Source organism: Peromyscus californicus, unplaced genomic scaffold (assembly GCF_007827085.1).
Source record: "Peromyscus californicus insignis strain IS unplaced genomic scaffold, ASM782708v3 Scaffold_7__1_contigs__length_154581171, whole genome shotgun sequence".
In the NCBI taxonomy this organism is placed as follows: domain Eukaryota; kingdom Metazoa; phylum Chordata; class Mammalia; order Rodentia; family Cricetidae; genus Peromyscus; species Peromyscus californicus.
The window spans coordinates 5361117-5386783 of NW_026294595.1; the positions used below are offsets into that span (position 1 = coordinate 5361117).

A 25667-nucleotide genomic window follows, 5' to 3' on the forward strand; every position below is an offset into this window, starting at 1 on the left:
ATTGCTTGGTAGGCACTGGTTGTACTGCCGTGCTGCTGGTCTGTCTATCTGTCTATCAAGCCTTTGGTGACTGTGGCTTGAGAGCCATTGTTGAAATGGGGTAGTCCTCAACTCTATTCTCTTCAGTGTTCCTTTCGTTGTCCTAGGTCTTTTGGATGCTAATAGAAGTTTAAGAATCCTTACATCAATGTTTACAAATACCCTGCGGGATTATGTTTGTGGCTGTATTAATATATGGGTCAGTTGGCAGGCATTGGACATGTGAATGATTCTCGGTCTTTAGGTCTGTGAATATGATATTTAAATCTTAAATTTCTGCTGCCTCTTCTTTTGCAGCATATGGTGTGTGCAGACCTTTTCTCAAACTTATCCTTGTTATCTCATACTTTCTATATGCTTGTAAAATGCTACTTATTTTATTCTCATTTATAGGAATACAGTTGACTTTTGTATCTTGATGGCCTTCTGCATCCCTATTAAATTAGTTCTTGCAGCTTTTAAAAACATTCCTTTAATATCTACATAGATGGCAATGATGTCTATGAATAAAAAGTTTTATTTCTTCCTTATTGCACATGCTTTTACAATTCCTTTTTCTTGCCTTATTGAACTGGCTAGCGTGTACAGTGTATTACTGACTAACAGTTATGACTTCAGATTTTCTTGCCTTGTTCCAAACCTTAGAGGAAAAGCCTTCAGTGTTTGACCATTTAAATATGGTGTTGGCTGTAGGTTTATCTATAATACCATGTAGCAGAGTACCCTTCCAGAAAGCTTTAGTCTTACATAGGAGGTTAATTTTGTCAAATGCTTTATATGCTCCTGCTATGGTGTTGGACATTTTTTCTTTAATTCTTGGTGTGATGAAACACTGATGTTTGAGTGTTAAACTAAATTTGAATTCCTGAGGTAAATTCCATGTGGATGTAAAAGATTGTCCTTTTTATATGTTGCTAGAATTGGGTTAAGAAATGTTATGTGAGGCTAGGGATGTAGTCAGTGGCTGAGCACTTATATAGCATGCCTGAAACTTTGGAAAAGAAAAAAGAAAACAGAAATGTTATGTATACATTCATGAGAAATATGGATTACTGCGGCCTTCTGTTCTTATCTTTTTGTCTGACTCTGATATTGTTGAAGGATGTCACTTTTTTCTTTTCCGAAATGCTGAATGTAAATTTGTTTTTTTTCTTTAAATGTTTATGGAATTTACCACTGGAAACTCTGTGGTGTTAGGATGTAGAAAGGTTTGTATTATGCTAAAGATGTAGCTCAGTGGTAGAACTCTTGCCTAGCGTGTACAAGGTCCTGGGTTCAATCCCTAGTCCTCCAAGATAGATAGATATACATATACATTAAATAATTTGTAACAGTTGTTGTTGTTGTTTTTTAAATAAAGGAATCTGAGTTACATTTTTTTAAATGTGGGGAGAGGGCCTGAAATGTGTATGTACCTGTAGGTGGCTTCAGGGCATTGAAACCCCCCTGGACTGGAGTTATAAGCAATTGTGAGCCACTGAACGTGAGTTCTGGGAACCAAATCTGGGTCCTCTGCAAGAGCAGCCAGTTCTGTTCATTGCTGAGCAGCTTCTTCAGCCCATGTTAGCTATTCTTGATGAGCATCAGTCGTTTATATTGAACAAAACATTTTCCAATCAATTAGGTTTTCTAGTGTCTAGGCATAAAGTTCTTCATACTATTATCTTATTTTGTTTTTTAGTTTTTTATAAGATCTGTTGGTTGCTTTCTTTTTATCACAATAATGATAATTGAAGTTGTCCCTGGTTTCTTCCCCTCCTTGGAATGTATGAAATTTGTCAATTTTACTTTCTCAAAGCCCCAGCTTTTAGTTTGGATTTTTCTTTTTTCTCTTTTCTATTTTGTTGTTTTCTTCTTATCATCTTTAGACTTCATAGTCTGGCATCTACGGGGGAGTTCTGTCCACTGATTTCCTCCTGAGCTCTGCACTGGCCGTGTTCCTTCCTCATATGTGATCATGTAGTAGAGAATTTTAATTCATTTACGAAACTGTCTAATACCTTTTTATTTTTCTCTTGATCAGTGTTTTATTTAAATGTGTGCTATTTTGTTTTCACATTTGGGGATTTTTTTTTAGACATGTGCACTTTTGACAACTTGCTCAGTTCCATGTGGCCAGAGAACATAGAGTAACTGTTGGAAGCCTTCTCTTGGAAACCTGATAGTTGATATTTTTAAACGTTATGAGCTGTGTGTGATCTCTATGGCCGATGATTATGTTTTTAACCCTTAAGGAGTATAAAAACCATCTGCAAATCTCAGGCTGCCCACAGGCTGCAGGCTCTATTTGTCCTGTTCTGTAAACTGTGTGCAGACCCCAGGCCCTCCAGGTAATCAAGGCAACCAAGGCAGTTAGAGCCAGATAAGGGTACAGCAGGGTGGGGAAGACATACCTAAACTTTACTCCCGTCCAGGGCCGTGTGTCTGTGGTCACTCCCCCATCCAGTGCCTCTGTGGCTCCTGTCAGGAAGCTTCCATCACATAGCCCTCTTGTAGGTGATCTTAGTCACACATATACCCCAGAGTACAGGTCACATATTAACCAAGTGTTCTTGTGACTTTCCTGTTGCTGTGATAAGCACTTTGACTGAAAGCATCTAGGGAGGAGGATGTTTATTTTACTGGTGACAGTCCAACATCAGGAAAGCCTAGGGAGGGGCTTGAGATGGGAACTGAAGCAGAGACCACGGAGGAGTGCTGCTTACTGGCATGCACCCCTGACTTGCTCAGCCACCTTCTTACACAGCCCAGACCCAGAGATGGCGCTGCCCATGGTTGGGTGGTCAGAAGGCTGGGCCCTCCTACATCAGTGAGCCATTAAGAAAAAGCTCCACAGATGTGCTTAGAGGCCAGCCAGGCTGGTGGAGGCAGTTCTTCAGCTGAGGTCCCTCTTCCCACCTGTACCACTCTGACCATTAATGCTAGCCATGACGCTGAGCCTGCTTTCTTGAGATGCAAGGAGCAGTGCTCTTGGAAACCTTTGGAAGAGAGAGGCTGCCTCAGCCCCCTCTGTGTGTGGCATTATGAAAAACCTTTTACTTGAAAAGGACTGATGTGTGTTCTCCTCTCCCTCCCCAATTACCTAAGAGCCTACACTGTGATCTGTCTTGGGAAACACTCTGGTATATCTGAAAGTATATTCTGTTAGCACAGTTGAGTTTTCTACAGGCGTTAGTAAGGCCTAGTGGGTTGATGGTGTCATCTATGTCTTCTGTATTCCTACTGATTTTCTGTCTGTTTGTTTAGTTATCAAGAGACAAGTACTGGATCTCTGACCATAATTGTGGATTAGTCTGTCTGTTTTTTAGTTCCTCCTTTCTGCATTTTGAAGTTCTGTTGTTAAGCACATAAACGTTAGAATGGATATACCATTCTTATTGGTTGACCTCTTACCATTTTAAATGACTCTTTACTTTGCCAACATTTTTTGCTCTGAAGAATATTTGGGGGTATATTAATATCCAACAGTAGCTTTCTTATGAGTATTGACATGGAGCACCCTTTTCTATGCTGTTCCTTTGAATCTGTCTGTGTCTTTATGTTTAAACTGGGATTCTTATAAACAGGATATTACCCATTCTGACTATTTCTTCTTTAGATCATTTATATTTAAAGAGTTATTGATGTGTTTTGGGTTTAACTCTACCTAATTGGCTTTTTGTTATCTTTTGTTCCCCCTCCCCCATCTGCTGTTGGTTTATGTGGTGATTTGAATGAGTAATGACCACCATGGGCTCAGGTCTGTGAACACTTGGTTCCCAGGTGGAGGAAGGGCGTCACAGCAGCAGACGGTGGGATCATCTAGCCTTGCCTGTGGTCAGCTCTCTCTCTGTGTGCTAGTGTCTAAAGATGTGAGCTTAGCTTCCTCCTGCTGCCTGTCTGCTGCTGTGGCCAAGCCTCCCCACAGCGATAGACTCTCCCCTGGAACTGTAAGCCAAAAGGAACTGTCCTAAGTCACTTTGGTCATAGCAGCAGAGGAGAGGCCAATATAGTTTCCTTTCCCCCCCTTTTCCCAGTGTCTTTCTTTTTCTCTTTTTTTCTTTTAGTGCTGGGAATAAAGCTCAGAGCTTAGCTCGTTCTAGGTAAATTTTCTACCACTAAACTATATTCCCCACAGTCCCACATATTTTAAATTATTTTATCCCATTTTATTTCCTCTGTTATCTTACTATATGGATTTTAAAAAAGGATTTATTTATTTTTATTTTATATGTATGAATGCTTGCCTACATGTATGTATGTGCCTGGTGCCCATGGAGGCCAGAATTCGGCATCACATTCCCCTAAACTGGAGTTACAGACAGTTGTGAGCCTCAGTGTGGGTGCTGGGAGCTGAACCGGGGTCCTCTGGGACCAGCCAGTGCCTCACTGCTGAGCTGTCTCTGCAGCCCAGTGCCTTGTTCTTCCTTAGTTACTCTGCGTTCACACCACACCTCTTTAGTAGCGGTCTGCCATGGACAAGCAGCACGGTGGTGGTCCCTCCTGTCTTTGGTGCTGTGGTTAGAGGACATTTCCCTCTATGCATGCCATAAACCCACAATGCATGGCTATCAGTTTTATTTAAATTTTTATTGTCTTATAAAAAAGACAAACAGTGAATTACTTATAGCAATCCTTATATTCCATATTTTGTATTCATTGCTCTGTGTCCAGTTTTCAGCGGATATGACTCTCCTTCAACCTGGAGAACGGCTGGGGAGAGGACTTCCTGTGCTGTCTGCTGGCAGTGTAATGTCTCATCTTTTGCATGCCTGGATACAGTCTGTTTCTTCCCTATTATTTGAAGGATGTTTTCCTTTGGATTCTTACTAGCATTTTCTTTCACTATATTGAAGGTGTGGCTCCATTATCTTTCAGCATGTGTTGTTCCTTATGAAAATTAGCTGTCTTTTTTATTTTTTTAAAGATTGTTTGAAACAGGGTCTCTCTGTGTAGCCCTGATTGTCCTGGAACTTGCTCTGTGGACCAGGCTGACCTCAAACTCACAGAAATCCACCTGCCTCTGCCTCCCAAATGCTGGGATTAAAGGCGTGGGCCACCCCAGCTTGACTTACACTCCTCTGTCTTCCATGCTGCTTTTGAGGTTTTATTTATTCATTTGTTTGTTTTTTACACCCCCCACACACACACTGGATAGAACATTTTGATGGTTTTCCTAAGGTTAGTCTGCCGGCCAGTTATTTATCTGGGATCTGTGAGTTTATAGTCCTGGTTAAGTTTGGAATATTTCTGATCGTTGAGTATATAGTTCTTTTTCAACTCTTTTCCTGGGGGTTCTGGTGACATGTGTATCTGACCACTTTATATTGTGTCATGGCTTAAGTGTCCAGGAAAATATATAGAAAGAAGCAAGGATAAAATCAGAATAAAAAAAGAGAGACTATTGTTAATTGAGAATTGAGTCTTTGATAGTAAAAGGAAACTAAGCAAAATATAGATCAAGAATAGGAAAATTAGAATGCCAGAAAATCTGGAAATAGTGTGAGAAGGTCACATGTAGCTTTTATGTGCAGTCATGTGTGATTTAATGTGCCAAAATGGAAAACCTTAATGTGTTTGAGAATCTCTCCTGTTATGTTGGTTGCTGGATGTTTTTTACATGCATAAATGTCTTTTCTGCAAGTGTATATGTGCACCACATGCATGAAGTGCTTGCAGAGACCAGAAGAGGAACTGGAGTTACAGACAGTTGTGAGCCACCACATGGGTGCTGGGATCTGAACCTAGGTCCTTTGCAAGAACAGCCAGTGCTCTTAACCACTGAGCCAGCTCTCCAGGCCCTTCCTCTCTTTCTCTGAGGCAAGGTCTCGTGTAGCTGAGGTACTCAGGTTGGCCTCTAGCTCCTGCTCCTGCTGCTGCGCCTTCTCAGGTGCTGCAATTACAGATGTGTGCCACCACACCAGTTCTACTCCCTCTGAGAAGAGCTCCGGTACCATCCCTGTTTCCAAGGAAGAAACCAGCAGTGCTGTTAGAGAATATTTCCAGCAAACTAACAACCTAGGTTGCTTTTAGGTAACATCCCTGGGATGGCTAGTCTTTGTTGTCAACTTGATTACATCTGGAATTAATTAAAACTGAAGCAGCTGGGTATATCTGTGAGAGTTTTTTCTTTCTTTCTTTCTTTTTTTTTTTTTTTTTTTTTTTCGAGACAGGGTTTCTCTGTGTAGCTTTGCGCCTTTCCTGGAACTCACTTTGTAGACCAGGCTGGCCTCGAACTCACAGAGATCCGCCTGTCTCTGCCTCCCGAGTGCTGGGATTAAAGGCGTGAGCCACCACCGCCTGGCTGAGAGGTTTTTTTTCTTAATTACATTATTTGAAGTGGGAAGACCCACCTTTAATCTGGATCTTTTGAGGTGGGATGGATCACACCTTCTGTTGGGAGCCTATATAAAGGGCATGGAGGAAGGAAGCTCTTTTTCTCTGCCTGCTTGCCCTCACTGTTGCTGGCACGCCCACTCCTTCACTGGCACTAGAGCCTACTTCTTCAGGATTCCAGTGTACACTGAAGACCAGCTGAGACACCTAGCCTTATGCACTGAACAACTACTGGGTTCTTAGACCTTCTGTTGGTTGAACTAGCTGGACCAAAGCCTGTAAGCTGTTCTAATACATATATATGTGTGTGTATGATGTGTGTGTGTGTGTGTGTGTGTGTGTGTGTGTGTATTCTATCAGTTCCATTCCTCCAAAGAGCTCTGACTGCTATAATCCCTTCACCTGCCAAGAAACAGGTGAGTCAGACTTCATCCAGAGCTTTGTTCCAAAGCTTTGACAAAAAGGTAGGAATCAGTTTGTTTCAGAGAGCAGGTTTGATGCTGTTAATGGCATCACTACTGTATCCTGGACTCCTACTGTGTATTCATGGGTTATTGATTATAGTTTGCTACATTTTGCTTAGGAGAAAGCGGTTTTTTGTTTTGTTTTGGTCTTTATTGTTTTTTTTCTTAAGTTGATGTTCATGTATAGCCCAAGAACTTCATCGTATTTCCCCACTGTTTCCCATTCTCCACTTGTTGCCCTTCAGGTCTATATGTTGTCCTTCAGGTCTATATGTTGTCCTTTAGGTCTATATGTTGTCCTTCAGGTCTATATGTTGTCCTTCAGGTCTATATGTTGTCCTTCAGGTCTATATGTTACAAGGTCTATATGTTGTCCTTCAGGTCTATATGTTGCCCTTCAGGTCTATTATGCTGTCCTTCAGGTCTATATGTTACAAGGTCTATATGTTGTCCTTCAGGTCTATATGTTGTCCTTCAGGTCTATATGTTACAAGGTCTATATGTTGTCCTTCAGGTCTATATGTTGTCCTTCAGGTCTATATGTTGCCCTTCAGGTCTATATGTTACAAGGTCTATATGTTACCCTTCAGGTCTATATGTTGTCCTTCAGGTCTATATGTTACAAGATCTATATGTTGTCCTTCAGGTCTATATGTTGCCCTTCAGGTCTATATGTTGTCCTTCAGGTCTATATGTTACAAGGTCTATATGACACTTTGAAACTGTGGGGAGGGACAGCCTATTGACTAAGCAAGTCCCCAGCCACTCTGCTCTCTGTTCCTCAGTGATAAAGACTAGCTTCCTAGCTTCCCACAGCTCCACTCTCAACCTCCCCCATCCCTCCTGAGCCACTGACTGACAAGATGCCCCCGTCCATAGCCCCCAATCAGCCACCACCTCCATCCAGAATGGGGTCCTGGCTGTCTGGTTTTAGCTTCAAGGGCAAATGTGCTGCTTAGCTTTCTAGAGAAGTTCCAGCACCTAGCACTGGGTAGATGTTTACCAAGTAGATAGGTAGACTTCACTGGCCTCCAGAGCTGCCCTAGCTCCTGCCCCCTTGAACTCCACATAGCCCCTTTGCAGTGCTCTGCCGCTCGTGTCTCTGCGGCCATGCACTCACACACACCACTCCTTTCCTGTGCAGTTTTGCTGTCTCCATGCAGCAGGCCCCTGAAGGCTGGGGAACTGTGTCATCCACATCACCACATCCCAGGCTAGGGAACTGTGTCATCCACATCACCGCATCCCAGGCTTGGGAACTGTGTTGTCTACATCACTGCATCCCAGGCTGGGGAACTGTGACATCCACACCACTGCATCCCAGGCTGGGGAACTGGGTCATCCACACCACTGCATCCCAGGCTGGGGAACTGTGTTGTCTACATCACTGCATCCCAGGCTGGGGAACTGTGACATCCACACCACTGCATCCCAGGCTGGGGAACTGTGTCATCCACATCACTGCATCCCAGGCTGGGGGACTGTGACATCCACACCACTGCATCCCAGGTTAGGGAACTGTGACATCCACACCACTGCATCCCAGGCTGGGGAACTGGGTCATCCACACCACTGCATCCCAGGCTGGGGAACTGTGTCATCCACACCACTGCATCCCAGGCTGGGGAACTGGGTCATCCACACCACTGCATCCCAGGCTGGGGAACTGTGTCATCCACACCACTGCATCCCAGGCTGGGGAACTGTGTCATCCACACCACTGCATCCCAGGCTGGGGAACTGGGTCATCCACACCACTGCATCCCCAGGCTGGGGAACTGGGTCATCCACACCACTGCATCCCAGGCTGGGGGACTGTGACATCCACACCACTGCATCCCAGGCTGGGGGACTGTGACATCCACACCACTGCATCCCAGGCTGGGGAACTGTGACATCCACACCACTGCATCCCAGCACTCAGCACAGTGCCTGGATACACATTGGCTCCACCAGGCTTGTGAAGAATGCTCACTGAAGTAGCTGGATCTTTTCTGTTCTGCCTTTCTGTGTCTGGGATATTGGATGCCAGCATACAGCTAAGTTATGTGTGTGTTAAACATGAATTGAAATGCAATTACAGCTGGCAATGTGGTTTGAGAGCCGAGTAATAGAGTAAATAAGAAGAGTGACTCAGTCAGCCGCCAGTTCATCTCCTTGGCTTTCTTGCTTGCTGTCATTGAGTGTGACTCATGAGTTCAGCTTCTCTTAATTCCCTTCGCTTACCTCTTGCTGCCTTCTCTTGTTGGGTCTCTTCAGGGCCTCTTTATTCAAACCCACAAGAAGCCCAGGGCCAGAGTTGATGGGCTTCTGCTCTCCAGGTGGTCCAAGCACAGAGGGGAGCAGAGACAAGCCACACAAGGAAGGAGGGAGAGGTGATGCCAGCACACAGACCAGACTCCTTTCCAAGCCTAGGGAGGTTATTCAATGCTGATACTAGGATCATTAGATACAGGGCTGTCTATCTGGGTGTGGCCTCCCGCACATCGAAGCACATGGTTCTCACAGCCTTTTTGGTTGTATTCAGAACAGCGTCCAATGGCTAGACCTCCCTAGAGTTGGTTGGTTTGGCTTGATTGATGGCAGAGCTTCCTTCTTGTTCTTTGGAAGGCATCTAGGTGTCTAAAAGTTTTCATGATCAGTGAGCGGCACATGTGACTTGTGAATGTAGACTCCTTCCCTAGACCAACCTCAAGTTCCTTCTCACCCTCCTGGGTTCAAAGGGGGATTGTGCCAAGTTCTGGAAGGGGCTGGCTGCATGCCTAATTAGCAATGATGTATTCAGGCCACCTTGTGCAGGCCCCGGGCTGGGTTCTAGAAGTCAATTGGTGAGTGAGTTGGCATAGTCTCTGCCTGTGTGAATTTACATTCCCAGGCAGAAGGGTCCATGAGTGAAGAGCTGGCAGAGGGTTCAGTCTCTCCCTCCCACCCTCCCTTACTCCCTCCCCTCTCCCAGGTCACTCCTCCAGGTGTATGTCCTGCCTGGGGTCTCACTGCTATGTCCCCTGCTAGTCTGTCTGTCTGTCTGTCTCTCTCTCTCTCTTTTAAATAAATGCATTATTACTTTTAAAAATTTTTTTTAGATTTATGTATATTGAGGGTTTGTCTTCATGGATTTATGTGTACCACATATATTCCTGGAGCCCTTGGAGGTCAAGGGCATTGGATCCCCTAGAACAAGAGTGAATGATGGTTGTGAGCTAATTGTGAGCTAATGGTGGCTGTGGGGAGTCAAAGCAGAGCAACACATGCTCTTAACTGCTGAGCCAATGCCTCAGTTGCATTTTAAAATATATTTTATTTTATATTATGGGTGTTTTGCCTACATGTATGTCTGTGTGTGCCCCATGTGTACCTAGTGCCCACGGAGGCCAGAAAAGGGTGTTGGATCCCCTGGGACTGGAGTTGCAGACAGTTGTGAACCACCATTTGGGTGCTGGGAATCAAACCCAAGTCCTCTGGAAGGGCAGCCAGTGCTCCTAACCATTGAACCATCTCTCCAGCCCCCAGTCTCTACCTCCTTTACCATCGACTGAACACAAAATCTTGCTGCTGCCTCCTGGACAAGCAGACGCCACCAGCGCCTTCTGTCCCTGTACCTGATGTTCCTTCCCTGGGTTGTCCGCTGGCTGTCCTTCCGCTGTATCATCTCCTCATGCCCTAGTCCCACTCACAGGTGTCTACTCCTTGCTCTCCACCCCAACTCATCCCTGCCTTCTTCCTTAGCGTACTCACCTGGAATCCAGACTAAGAAGATCATGGGAAGTAAGAAAAGTGACCCATGTTCTCCCAGTAGGAGAAAAGGGATTCTGGGCTTTCTGCCGTGGGTTTGTTTTTGTTAGAGACGGTGGAGCAGTTGTATGCCCTTCTAAAGCCTCTTCCTGTGTACATCAGTTTGTACTTGTGTCAGCTCCTCACTCTATGCTCACAGTGTGGGCGTAGGTCTTCACATCCTCTTCTGTGAGCCTGTCTTGGATCTCTCTTTTCCCCCTGTTTGCTGCTCTGCTCTCCTGGGTCCCCTCTTTGCAGTGTGGGCAGCACAGGCTCCGACTCAGCTCCATAGCTCCTGTCTCCTGCCCTGGTCCAACTATACAGGCCTAAAGCTGTGTCAGACAGATAGCTGCCCTCTTCCTAGGGGCTGGCTGTGTTTCCACCTGCCTGAGAGACCAGCCTACCAAGGGATGGGCAGTAAAAATGGCTGTGGCTTGACCTCAGCTCTCTATTCAGTTCTAGCCTCCAATGCAGACCAGCCCACTAGTATCCCTCCTAGGAACTGCAGACGCTCACAGATCCTGGGGTCCTTGCAGGGCTCTTCACCATCTGTATTCCACCCAAAGCTGGCCTTGACTCTCCTCTCCACATCTTGCACAAGATGACTTTTCAGTCAACAAGTTAGGATTTGTCATTTGAAGTTGGAGTTTAACTGGGTATCCTGTGTGGTCCCTCACAGCTCTCTGTTCCTTGTGCACAGTCGGTTAATATTTGAATCTTCTTCTTTCTGGGTCTATTGTCTGATTTTTATTTTGTTTCTTTTTTTGTTTTTTTGACTCGGTCTCTCTAGTCCTAACTGTTTTAGAGCTATGTACCCCAGGCTGGCCTTGAACTCAGAATCCTTCTGCTTCTGCTGGGAATAAAGGCTTGTGCCACTATGCCCAGTCCTATTATCTGATTTTTAAAAATAAAAATTATATTACAAAACATATATGAGAAAAACATCAGGAATAACATAACAAATACCTATAGGACCATCTGGTGACTCCTCAAGTCTCAAAGGTTCTCTAGGCTCATGCAGCTTTTTAGTAAAAGAAATAAAGCCTCATGGGGGCCATACCCCTTTCCTCAGAATTCAAACTACTCCAAGTTGGTGTTGCATACCCCCATGTTTCTCATGTTTTCAGCTTTGTTTAGGTTCTAGCATAGGCATGATAACATGCTGAGAATATTCTCCAGCTTGCGTTTCCTGCTCAACATGGGCACACCTTGTAAGGCCACATGGAGCTCTGCTTTTGAATGGATGGGAACTTAAATCTCTTACATCTATGGGATAGGGTCTCTTTCCAGGATTTTTCCACTGCTATGAAGAACACTGCAAATCATATCCTCAGTCTTTGTGATAAGAGTTTCTTCCTGCTACTCCTACAACTGATAAACACCTTCAGTAATGTGGAGGGATACAAGATTAACTAAAAAAAATTCAGTAGCCCTCCTATATACAAATGATAAACAGGCCAAGAAGGAAATCAGAGAAACATCACCCTATCACAATAGCCACAAATAATATAAAATACCTTGGGATAACTCTAACTAAACAAGTAAAAGACCTGTATGACAAGAACTTTAAGTCTTTGAAGAAAGAAATTGAAGAATGTCTCAGAAAATGGAAAGATCTCCCATGTTCATGGATAGTTAGAACCAACATAATAAAAATGGCAATCTTACTAAAAAACAATCTACAGATTCAATACAACCCCCATCAAAATCACAACACAATTCTTTACAGACCTGAAAAGAACAATACTCAACTTCATATGGAAAAACAAACCTTGGAAAGATAAAACAATCTTTTACAATAAAGCAACTTCTGGAAGTATCACCATCCCTGACTTCAAGCTCTACTATAAAGCTATAGTAATAAAAAACAGCTTGCTATTGGGCATAAAAACCAACATGTGGGCCAATGGAATGGAACTGAAGACCCTGACATTAATCCACACACCTATGAATACCTGATTTTTGACAAAGAAGCCAAAACTTGTGTACAATGGAAAAAAGAAAGCATCTTCAGCAAATGGTGTTGGCATAACTGGATGTCAACATATAGAAGATTGCAAATAGATCCATATCTATTGCCATACACAAAACTCAAGTCCAAATGGATCAAAGGACCTCAACATAAATCCAGTTACACTGAACCTGATAGAACAGAAAGTAGGAAGCAGCCTCAAAGGCATTGGCCCAGAAGACCACTTCCTAAATATAACACCAGTAGCACAGACACTGAGAGCAACAATTAATAAATGGGACCTCCTGAAACTAAGAAGCTTCTGTAAGGCAAAGGGCACAGTAAATAAGACAAAATGATAGCCTATAGAATGGGAAAAGATCTTCACTAACCCCACATTTGACAGAGGGGCTGATCTCCAAAATATATAAAGAACTCAAACTAGACATCAAAATACCAAATAATCCAATTTAAAAACTGAGCTACAGAGCTAAGCAGAGAATTCTCAACAGAAGAATCTCAAATGGCCAAAAGACATTTAAGGAATTGCTCAACATCCTTAGTCATCAGGGAAATTCAAATCAAAATGACTCTGAGATACCATGTTACACCTTTCAGAATGGCTAAGATCAAAAACACTGATGACAGTTTATATTGAAGAGGATGTGGAGCAAGGGGAACACTCCTCCACTGTTGGTGGGAATGCAAACTTGTTCAGCCACTTTGGAAATCAGTATGATGACTTCTCAGAAAATTGGGAATTAATCTACTTCAAGACCCAATGGTACTACTCTTGGGCATATACCCAAGAGATGCTCAATCATATCACAAGGACACATGCTCAACTATGTTCATAGCAGCATTATTTGTAATAGCTGGAAACTGGAAACAACCTAGATGCTCCACAACCGAATAATGGATAAAGAAAATGTGGTACATATACATAATGGAATACTACTCAGCTATAAAAAACAACATCATGAAATTTGCAGGCAAATGGATGGAACTGGAAAATATCCTGAGTGAGGTAACCCAGACTTAGAAGGACAAACATGGTATGTACTCACTCATAAGTGGATACTAGATGTAAAGCAAAGGATAACCAGACTGCACCCACAGTTCTCTGCTTCTCCAGAGAAGCTAGCTAACAAGGAGGACCCAAAGAGGGACTCATGGATTGCCCTGGGAAGGGGAAATAGATGAGATCTCCTGAGTTTGAATTGACAGCTGTGGAACCTGCATGGGACTGGACTAGGCCCTCTACATATGGGAGACAGTATGTAGCTTGGTCTGTTTGAGGGGCCCCTGCAGTAGGATCAAGATCTGTCCCTGGTGTATGAGCTGGCTTTCTGGAGCCTATTTCCTATGGTAGGATGCCTTGCTCACCCTTGATGCGGGGGGGGGGGGGGGGGGGGGGAGGGTCTTAGTCCTTCCCCAACTGACTGTACCATGCTTTGCTAAGTCCCCAAGGGAAGCCTTACCCCTTTTGGAGGAAGGGATGGGGGGTAGGTCAGGGGAGGAGGCTGGGGGAGGTGAATAGGAGGAGGAATGAGGGGGATCTGTGGTTGGTATGTAAAATGAATAAAAAAATTTTTTAAATAAATAAAATAAAGTTTCTTCCTGGAAATGATTTTTGGGTAGACATGCTGGGTCCTTTTGCACCTGCCTGGGTGTAGAGAGGTGCTCATTGAAGTAATGTAATGGATTGGGCTCCACCCTATGGCACAAAAGATCCACTCAGCTGACTTCCAGTGGACATAGAGTTTTGTCAGACATTTCCTGGGAATAGAAGTCACTGTCATTTTGAATTTGCATTTTCTTCAGAGGTGAGCTGTTTTCTCCTATGGCTTCTACACAGAAGTATCAGTCTCCAGCTTTCTCTCTCTCTCTCTCTCTCTCTCTCTCTCTCTCTCTCTCTCTCTCTCTCTTTAAGATTTATTTAAATTTATGTGCATTGGTGTTTGGCCTGCATGGATGTCTGTGTTAGGGTGCCAGATCCCCTGGAAATGGAGTTACAGACAGTTGTGATCTGAGGGACCGCTGGGCCAGGCGGGACCGGAGAAACCTTCTGGCTACAGTGCTTTTAACTGCTGAGCCATCTGTCCAGATCCCCAGCTTTGTTTTTTGAACTTAATTATTTGAGGAGTTCTCTGTCTCCTTATTTTGGCTGTTAATCTACATCGATTATGGGCTGCTTGTATGTTTAGGTATGTGTGCATGTCATGTGTATGTGTGGTGTCTTAGGTTTCTATGACTGTGATGAAACACCATTAGCAAAAGCAAATTAGGGAGGAAAGGGTCTGTTTGGCTTACACTTACACATCACTGTCCATCACTGAAGAAAGGCAGGACAGGAACTCAAGCAGGGCAGGAACCTGGAGGCAGGAGCTGATGCAGAGGCCATGGAGGGGTGCTGCTTACTGGCTTGCTCAGCCTGCTTTCTTATAGAACCCAGGACCACCAGCCCAGGGGATGACCCCACCCACAGTGGGCTGGACCCTCCCCCATCAATCACTAATTATGAAAATGCCCCACAGCCCAGTCTTATGGAGGCATTTTCTCACCTGAAGTTCCCTCCTTTCCAGTTGGTCAGCTGTGTCATGTGGACACACTAGCCAGCACACGTGGTCTTTGTAATTTGAGGTTTTTGATTGTAGGGCTGGGGAGATAGTGCCGTCAGCGAGCATGAGGACTTGAGTTTGATCTCCAAATGCCATGCTAACAAAATTGTAAAAGCTGGGTGTGGTAGTTACACCCATTTAAGCCCAGTGCTGGGGAGGCAGAGATAGGCAGATCCCTGTGGCTTCTGGCCAGCCAGGCTAGCCTACTTGGATAGTTCCAGGCCAGTGAGAGACCCTATTTCAAAAATAAAAGTGGAGGGGTGGGTAACACATGAGGTTGTTAGGCCTGTCACTCCCGCACATATGAGCACACAAAATTCTTTTATTTTAGAGAAGTAAAATTCATCAGAACCCTTGTATACATGTCTACTTCTTTAATAATTCCTTCTATTAAAGCAAAGATCTCTTAATTTCTACTGAAAGTTTTCAAGTTTTGCTTGATGTAGCATCTTGCTCTGTGGCGGCCAGCATCATATCTTCATGCTGTTGGCTGAGCAGTCTTTGCCTCCCCTTAGAGTCCACAGATGCACCAGGACCTAGAGGACTGGCCTTCATGCCCACCAGTGTGAGGAGCTCCCTCGGCCACCAGGCTGCTCCCACAGCTCTGGAGGCCCAGGGTCAAGGCCTGACCTAGCCCTCTGGGTGTGGTAAAAACCAGGCTCTTCGGGGCCAGGCTGTGTCTCTCTGGCCCCCTCTCTCCTGAGTCCTGGGAGCTGCTCCTGTGTGATTGCTGCTCCCTGCCAAGAGCGGCCTTGTTGGGCCGTGCACCTCCAGGGTGGCTTCTGGGACCCAGGCTCTGCTTCCTTCTGCCCTGCCCAGCCCAAGAGGCCATCTTCTCTGAGGCTGCTGTGGCAGACACCTGGGCACTGAGTGAGGAAAGCGGCCTGTGTCCGTCCCTGCTGTGCCAGGCACTGGTCTCGCATTGTTCGTGGTCCATTTTCTGAATGACTCATTCAGCCATTTGGCAACTATCTAAGTGCATATTAATAAGACTTTGGGTTAGATGCTTAGGGAAGTGTCCACTAGATAAAATAGGACCCTTGGATTGAGGGCCAGAGATGAGGGTCTGCCATGTCTTGTCTCATGCTAATTGCTTTATTGAGACACAGTTTACATGGTGTGGTTTATTCTTTGGGGTGCACTGTTCAGTGGGTTTTAGAATATTCACAGAGTTACCTAACAATCACCAATATCTAACCATAGATTGTTGTTCCTGCCTCCTCCACCTCTCCCCTACCCCCTCTACCTCCCCCCACCCCCACCTCCCCTGCCTCTGACAACCACCATCTCCTTCCTTTCTATCCCTAAGGATTGTCTGCTTTGGGACATGTTAGAATAGAATCATGCAGTGTGTGGGCATCTGTGACTGTCTTGTTTTACTTAGTGTGGTGTTACATCAGGACATCATGCCTTTTCCTGGCCCAATAAAATTCCACTGTGGATAACTACACAATGTCCATTGGTTAGTGCACATTTATGTTGTTTCCACCATTCAGTGACTTATTTCATGTGCATGATTTTGTGTGTGTATGTTTTCAGTTCTCTTAGCAATTCAGGGGAGGAATTGCTAAGTTCTGTGATGATATTATGAGGAGCTACCCCACTATTTTCCATAGTGGCCATGCCAGCTTACGGTGCATATCCTCCTATGGCCACAACCTCGGATGTTTGTTACTGTCTGCCTTACAGCTTTTATAACATGTCCAAAGTGGAATCTCATTGTAGACAAGTGCTTTTCTGTGTTTTATTCAGTTCTTACAAAGAATCCTATGCACACTACCCATTACTGTTTCCACATTTTGATGAGGTGGAATGAGTCAGAATGAGTTTGGGGAATGATGTACATGAGCATCAGAGTCAGGACTTGAAGTCGGATCCAAATCACTCCAAAAATCCCAGTTCTGTCTGTTGGTTTCATGGAGGCTGTGCTGCGGTGGGTCCTTCAGCCAAAGTCCAGATAGCAAGAGCATTCTAGTGTGAAGCTGTGCTAGGGCATGGCAGCAGCCAAGGCAGGGAAGACAAGTCTGAGGAAGGAACAAAGGGGGGCAGGCAATAGGAGGGCTGAGGTGTCCTGTGCTGTAGGAGAGAAACCAACCCTGAGGCTGGCAGAATCGCTCAGTCTCCGGGACTGAGTCATGCATTTTTTTTCTTAGAAATATTAGACATTTCAATAGAGAGTCTATGGCTGACTTAAGCACTCCACTCAGAAACCAAGACTATGGAGGGAGGCAGAAGCAGCCAAGAGTTCATGACTGCAGACAAGGGGGCAGCCTGCCCTTGCCTTCACCTGGGGCACACTCCTGCAGGGTCTGGCCTTGCCTCCTGGCGGTCCCAGCCTTGTCCGATTGAGAATGTGAGGCAGCTGCCGTCTGACCTGCGAGCTGCCATGTCTGAAGGCCTTTGAACTTCTCAGTCAGCCGGAAGTTGCCCCAGAAAGTCTGCAGAGTTCCCTGCCCCCACCTCCCACTGCTGTGTTTGCCAAAGTCACCTGTGAGTTGGGGCAAGCCCTCCTGAAACAGCAGGTGTGAACTGGCCACACCATGAGACTTTCTTCTCCTCAGGGCAGGCCCCTCTGCACTTTGGATGTGTAGCCGGGCACCAGTTTCCTCACAAGGGTTTTCTCAAGTTTTAGTCCAGCAGATTTTTAATTTCTCACCTCATCAAGTAAAGTTTACAATTGTTATTTTTCCTATTATAAAAGCTATAAGTGCTCGTTGACAAAAAAAAAAGTGACATGTGCTAGCAAAGCAACAGAATGGTTAAAGACACTGTCATTATGCATTTATTTGCATGTATTTGTGTGTGGGTGAGTGTACATATATGTATACACACGTGTGAGTACACATGGTTGCCCAAGTGCACTCTCCTGTCCTTGATTGCTCTCCACCTTCTGTACTGAAGCAGGGTCTCTCACTGAACTTGGAGGTTGCAGTTTCAGCCTGTGTCTAATCAGTTTGCTGTGGCCATTCCCCCATCTCCATCTCCCATGTACTGAGCTGGAGCAACAGGCTGGCTTCCACATCCTTGTGGCTTTTACATGGGTTCTGATATTGCAAACTCCAGTCCTCATACTTACCCTGCTGACATCGCCTGACTGAGCCATTCCAGGTAGCCACCCTCTGTCCTGTGCATCTCTGTACATCCCAGGTACCAGCTGTAAGAGCCAAACAATGCTTTGCATTTTAGTTTCTAGGTCCTTTTCTGTGCATGGCTGTTAAAACACAAAACCAAAGCCCCCAACCCATCATTCCTAGGTAGTCCTGTAATCATAAGAAACTTCTTCCTCTCCTTTGCCTTCATCAACAGCCCTAGTGAAGACACAGGTAGCAAGTCCCCTCTCCCCAGTTCCAGGAAGAGGTTTGTGGTCCCCTCCCCATCTTCTACAGGAGGGCGGCTTTCCCCTATAGTCAGAAGGTTTCTCTAGTCTTGCCCAGGCCCAAGGTCCCACAGCTACTTATAAAATAATCATTCAGAGGCTTAATATAATTTACAAACTCTATGACCTATGGCAGGCTTCTTGCTAGCTAGCTCTTGTAACTTAACCCATTTTTATTAATCTATAAGTTGCCACATGGCCGTAGCTTACCAGTACTTTTACATCTTGCTTCTTCTGGTGGCAGCGGCTGACATTTTCCCCTCTGCCTTTCTTCTTCCTGTCTCTCTCTTCAGTTTCCTGCCTAGCTATAACCTGACTTGCCATAGGCCAAACAGCTTTATTTATCAACCAATCAGAGCAGCACATATTCACAGCATCCCCCCTGCTGCTCTCCAGGTCCCTTTCTTCCCAAGCAGAAGCCAGGCTGAGCTGCCGACACAGCACATTTCCCTGCCTCCTCCAAGTTGCTGTCTATCAGCCTTTTTAAAAACTTCACCTGAGACATTGCATTAACTCATGCTCCTAGATGTTTTATCGTGTGTCTTGCCCCATGAAGAATGTGACCAGTGTTTCCTCCAGCACTCTGTCCTCAGCGTGTGGCCTCAGAAGCCAGGCGTCCTCGGTGAAGGGACAGTGAACAGTTGACCATGTTCCCAGAGTCTGCCTGGAAGCAGAATTCCTGGCTCAAGGGACATGTGTGTGTGTTCTCATGGCTTTGGTACAGGCTGCCAAACTCACCTAGCTCTGGCTGTCCTCCCTCCCTCCCTCCCTCCCTCCCTTTCTTTTCTTTCTTTTGTGTGTGTGGAGGTCAGAGGACACTTGTGGGAATCCGTTTTCTCCACACACCATGTAGATCTCAAGGATGGAACTCAGGCTGTCGGGTTTATCAGCAAGTGCCTTTACCTGCTAAGGCATCCCAGGCCTGGTTGTCCTCTTGTCACCCAGCAGTGATGCATACGTCTGTTCTCAGGGCTAACTTGCACTGAGTGTACCAGCCTCGCTTTAAATGTCGTCATCAGTCTGACGAAGCCCCAGTGAGCTCTCCTTTCAGACCAGTGGCCAAGCCCAGCAGCCGCTCACCTTACTGCGTGGTTCCACACCATTCCTGGCTGATGCACGTGGCCTGCCTCAGTGTGTGCCCTTTTCTGTTGCCTCATGAGAGCTCTTTGCGTATCCTCTCCCATGTGCTTCTTGATAAGCTGCTCTTCCTCTCTATAACACACCCTGGGCAGAGCCCCATAGGCGAATGCCATCCTGTGGACTTGCTGTATTTATGTAGGCAATACTCTCTGTCTCGCTTTCCTTACCTGTAAACTAGACAGTGATTTTACCTCCTCATAGCTCTGTCGTGTGCACTGCTGTGCTACATGGATTGCCTAAACTGATGAGTTAAGGAGAGTACAAATACTGTGTGGTGAAAGAACTGAGGGGAAAGGGCATCCAGGCCTCAGATGGACCAACGTGATTTCTCTCCTTGGGGTGCAGCTCAGAATCTTCCTGGATCCAGTGAGCTTGAGCCTTCCTTTGTCCCCCTGGCCTGGCAGTCTTTGGTATGCACTGCTCTCTGGGCTGCTGAAAGCCCAAGTGGTCGCATCTGGGTGTAGAGACCTTTCAAGCCATTCAGCATCTTGCTTAGACTCAGGCCAGGAAAAAAATATATATAAATATATATATGTATGTATGTTTGTATGTGTATATATATGTATGTGTGTATATATATGTGTGTATGTGTGTATATATATGTTTGTATGTATATATGTGTGTGTATATATGTTTGTATGTATATATGTGTGTGTTTGTATGTATATATATGTATGTATGTATATGTGTATGTATGGTAATGGTTTGGTGTGAAAGTTTGTGTTGCTGTGTCTCAGTCTGTTTTCAGCTTCTGTAACAGACTGGATATTTATAAACATTGGAAGTTATTTGGCTCTGGGTTCTTGGGGCTGGGAAGCCCAAGATGGAGGGGCCATGTCCCATGAAGGCTTTCTTGCAGTGGCTTAATGTAGCCTACGTCACATGGTGGAAGTGCACAGGAAATGTATGAGGTGAACATTCCACTGCCACAGCATCCACGCATAACAGCCTGAACCCCTCTCCTAGGGCAGATCCCTTGTGGCCTAGACGCAGTCCAGGCCCCGCCTCTTCATCCTCACAGCGCAGAGGCAAGCACACTCCAGCCTGGGCAGTCTCACACCTCTGCCATCAGACAAAACCCTCAGGGCTGCCATGCGTCCAGATGTGCCTGAGTCCCCATCTCTGTAGCCTTCAACACCTAGTTGGTGCTCCCAGCTCTTCCCTTCAGCAGAGTGATAGCTGGGGAGTCTGATGTGGCTCTCTCTCTCTGATTGGTCCTTTTCCTGCATTCTAGATAAGCCTGCCTATGTCTTGTCAAATGTCCTGAAGGCAGTTTCCCAGGCAGCGGCCCTAGGTGTCTGGGATTGGCCCTGAAGCTGAGCACATTGAATGACTTAGAGTAAGTTTGCTGCTGTACTCATGCTCACAGCTCTAAACTGGGATGAGGATGGGGGGTACCCATGTCATTAGGCTGTCAGGACCCTTCAGTGAGAAACTGCAGGTGGCCTGTGTAGACCAGTGCCTGGCAAACAATGTACTGTGAGCGGAGTGTTGCCCTGGGCCTGGTCCCTAGCCGCAGGAGAACATCCCACTTGGCTCTGGTCCTTCTTATCAAGGACTGTCTATGCTAGCTGCAGGTAGCTGAGACACCGTTCACAGGGCAGCTTGGCGCTCTCTGAGATTCACTGTCTTCTGTGACTGCCAAGGCAACTCGTGATGTAGGTAGAGTTTTCCTGCCTGGCCCACAATCAGGACAAATCTCTCTCACCTGCCAGTCCCACAGCCACTCAGACCCAACCAAGTAAACACAGAGACTTGTATTGGTTACAAACTGTATGGCCGTGGCAGGCTTCTTGCTAACTGTTCTTACAGCTTAAATTAATCCATTTCTATTAATCTATACCTTGCCACATGGCTCGTGGCTTACCGGCACCTTCACATGCTGTTTCTCATCATGGCGGCTGGCAGTGTCTCTCTGACTCAGCCTTCCACTTCCCAGCTTTATTCTCCTCCTTGTTCCGCCTACACTTCCTGCCTAGCCAATGGCCAATCAGTGTTTTATTTATTGACTAATTAGCAACACATTTGCCATACAGAACATCCCACAGCATCGTGAGGTCACGTGGGAGAAGGAAGAGAGAGCCTGGGCCTGTGGGGTCCCCATAGCCCTGCTGTGCCCGTCACCCCCTCTCAGGGCTTCCCTGGCTGGGCCTGTGAGGTCCCCATAGCCCTGCTGTGCCTGTCACCCCCTCTCAGGGCTTCCCTGGCTGGGAAGCTCTAACTGGGGGCAACTGAAAGTGGATACTGGCAATGGAGAAGGCTGCAATCAACTCATGTACCACCTAGACAGAGTCACCAGTTGGGAAATGTGTTGATACCATCAATGAGATTGATACCACAAATGAGATTGTGTACCACTAGAAGAGCCCCTGATTCTGCTACCATAACTGATCATTTCTCCAGTTCTCTGACTTTTTCCAAATTAGAGTGTTTTTGTAGTTCCCCCCTCTAAGGTGGTATCACAAATTTCTTACAAGTTTCTGCTCAGCATTTACATCTTGTGACAGTGCAAACACTGAGTACCACTGAAGGAACCAATGTCCTCAGGGCACCTGCTGACTCCAAGCCTGGCCTCTGAGGACATGTTGGCCTCCTTCAGGTCTGGAGGCTTTGCAAGCAGCAGCAGCAGCCTTGCTGGGGTCAAGGCAGGAAACAGACACAATGCCCAGCGCAGTGGCCTCAGCATTAGCAGCAGATGCCTGGTGGAGTGGTGGGCTGGGAAGTGAGGGTGGGTGAGCCTCCTGCTTCGCTTGGTGGGGGGTTCAATCCTGGGAGTGATATTGCTTAGGGAAGCTGCATGGGCCATGGCTTCTCACACTTGGTTATGGTTGAAAAGTTGCCTCGCTCACCCATTCCTTAATCAAGTTTCCGTAGAGCTTCCTTGTGTTGGGTCATGGTAGGTGGCAGGGGAGGGTTTGTGTTATCACACAGTACATCACCTACATTTCTTCACATCCTGGAGATGGTGAAGAAGTCTTAGGACCAGAAGTCACAGTTAACCCCCATGGGACAAATTAGGACTTTGTGAATGATGATGTGACATTGTGCTAAATACCTGGTTCCACATCATCCCAAGTGTCCTCAAATTTAGTCTAGAAGCACCGAGTCATCTTTGCAGATGCTCACCAGTGAGTGCTCTTGCATATACAGCATCCCCGTGACCCCTGGGGAGGGCAGCATGTGTACTCTACATAGGACAGGGCTTCCGGAAGCCACTGGGTTTCAAGTTCAGATCTGCCTGTTCTGTGGTAGAGCTGTGGCCCTCCTTCCACGTTGCCTGTTCTGTGGTAGGGCTGTGGCCCTCCTTCCACGCTGCCTGTTCTGTGGTAGGGCTGTGGCCTTCCTTCCACGCTGCCTCTTCTGTGGTAGGGCTGTGACCCTCCTTCCACGCTGCCTGTTCTGTGGTAGGGCTGTGGCCTTCCTTCCACGCTGCCTGTTCTGTGGTAGGGCTGTGGCCCTCCTTCCACGCTGCCTCTTCTGTGGTAGGGCTGTGGCCCTCCTTCCTCACTGCCTGCTAGGGGCCCTGATCCTCCTCCCTACACACACAGACTTAGCTCATCCGGCTTGGGGGAGAAGTTCAGGTTAACGTGTAGCTTTGTGTGAATGGGCTGAGAAGTGCCTGCCTAGTACAGCAGAGACTTCGGGGGACAGCAGCTGAGGCCACTACCTAGCCATTAGCTTTCCCAGAGCCTCCCTCGTGAGCTTTCAGATTAGATTTACCACCTCAGTGCAATGGCCTGTCTTCTCTTTACCCTCAGATCAGCTAACTGACAGTTGTTCAGTTTGGGAAATAAGTGGGTTTCTCTTGCTGGCTAGCCTTCAGCTTCTCTGAGGTGTCTTCCAGGGTGGCAGCTGGGGTGGGCTTGGGGACATAGTGGCAAACTCCTGCATGTATGTCAGAGGCTGCTGACAATTTAAGGTGCCTGCAGCTTCATAGGAACAGAACCACTTTCAACCATCTACGAGGATAGCCAGGAGCTTGTCAGACCATGGACCCTGTCCTGTGCACACCTTAGAAGGTCAGCCGTGGCTCAGTCAGAAAAGAGGCTGTGTGAAGCCCCCTCCAGATCTGTGCCCAAATGTGAAGCCGTTCCCCGGGTCTCCTGACACTGCGTTGTGATGGCACAGGCCACTCAGGTGACATAGAAGCCACAGACGCCTCTCTCCAGTCCCCTGTCAACTCTGTGCCCAGACTCACCACTGGATGTCATGCCCAGTGAGGCAAATAAAGGCTCTCTTCACCCTGGACTGTGTCCTGAGGGACTGAGAAGAGGCTTCCTAGGGAGACGAGAGGTGGAATCAACTGAGTCCAGTTTATTTTCCCACCATGATGTAGTTTCTGACCTTGAATTCCACTTTAGGAGCTTGCACCAGGAAGATGCAGTGTGGAGCCAATTTCCTGACCTACCCCACAGCCCGACAGAACCCCTTCCCGAAGCTCCCTCTGGCCTCTGTGGGCAGGGAGTCACATGGTCCCCACCGCAGGGGTACCCCTCGCAGGTGTATTTCAACCCCATCGGGCTCTCTCCTGTGCCCTGCGCCTGCCCCTGAGTAAGTGGCAGCAAACAGTCTGATGTGCTGACCGCCCAGTCCCTGCCCAGTCCATTACAGCAGAGCTATTCTTCCCTCATTAGAGCCATTTCTGCCAGGGGGTCTTTAATCAATGGCCTCCCTGGGGACAGTATTTTTAGAAGTTGTATTTTTCACAGCCTCCCCTTTTCCCTTTTGGAAACGTTCTTCCCGGTGTCGAGTGCGGTGCACTAATGAGATGCCAGGAGAGTTGGGGCCAGTGCTAATTGGAACAGGTACGGGGAAGCCGCCGCACCCGCCTCCACTCTGTCTCATCTTACCTGTGCCCTCTGCTCATCTCTCTGCCACAGGTCGCACAGACAGCAGATGGCGTGGATGCTGACCTCTGGAAGGACGGCTTATTCAAGTCCAAGGTCACCAGATACCTGTGTTTCACGAGGTCGTTTTCCAAAGAGAATGTGAGTCTGATGGCAGTTCCCTTGCTGAGTGGGCAGGAGTGATTGACAGTCCTGGTTGGGGTTTTCCCTTTTTGTGTGTGCTTTCTGTTCATTGCTGTATTAATTTATCGGTGGTTTCAGTGAGCAGGGTAGAATCGGCAGCCAGCACCATGTTTCACTTATTAACAATGTTATTAACCACACCCCCAAGTGCACAGTGAATTCCATTAAGATGTTTTCTCCAAAGGAGACTAGGAAATCCTCTCACTGCTCTCTCATTTGCCTACTGTTCCTGCGAGTGGCAACTCACTGGACACTGTGGATGGAGGAGAGTCTTCTGGGGTACTGTGGATGGAGGAGAGTCTTCTGGGGCAGTGGGGATGGAGGAGAGTCTTCTGGGGCACTGTGGATGGAGGAGAGTCTTCTGGGGCAGTGGGGATGGAGGAGAGTCTTCTGGGGCACTGTGGATGGAGGAGAGTCTTCTGGGGCAGTGGGGATGGAGGAGAGTCTTCTGGGGCACTGTGGATGGAGGAGAGTCTTCTGGGGCAGTGGGGATGGAGGAGAGTCTTCTGGGGCACTGTGGATGGAGGAGAGTCTTCTGGGGCACTGTGGATGGAGGAGAGTCTTCTGGGGCAGGGGGTGAGCAGCAGCTCTCAGAGGGCATACCAGCTCAGTGGAGGGTCCATGACACCCACTACCCCATGCCTGTCCCCAGACATTACATGGCCTCGTTTCTAAAGAGCCTCTGTGTGACATGAGAGGCCCACGCATGACAGTACCACGCTCCCTCCTCAGATGGTCTCCCATTTTTATCCCACCGTGAAGGCACTGCTCCTCTCTGGGGAGGAGAGGATTTGTCTCTTCTAATTCAGATACTTACTTACTTTGGAAATATTTTTTGCCAATTTAGAAATTATAATGGTAATATAGGTTGTAGTTTTTAAAAAAAAAAATCCACACAGCATAAAACATGCCAATCAGAAGAACGAAAGGTAGAAGCTTTCTTCTTCACCATAGCCTCTC

The 25667-nt window shown here is 46.7% G+C and overlaps 1 protein-coding gene and 1 long non-coding RNA gene across 2 annotated transcripts in view; one reads left to right on the forward strand and one right to left on the reverse strand.

The window, feature by feature from the left end:
- The window catches only part of Mvb12b (multivesicular body subunit 12B), a 163492-nt gene that overhangs the window by 24728 nt on the left and 113097 nt on the right, over positions 1-25667 (forward strand). Inside the window, exon 3 of the mRNA XM_052725728.1 lies at positions 24558-24665. Coding sequence (XP_052581688.1) covers positions 24558-24665 — 108 coding nt within the window. The remainder of the gene's footprint in view (positions 1-24557; positions 24666-25667) is intronic.
- LOC128102173 (uncharacterized) lies at positions 15466-19175 on the reverse strand. Its single transcript, XR_008215336.1, has 3 exons — positions 18748-19175; positions 18238-18315; positions 15466-16133 (listed from the first exon to the last, which is right to left on the reverse strand). It is a non-coding gene; the product is annotated as an uncharacterized LOC128102173 (long non-coding RNA).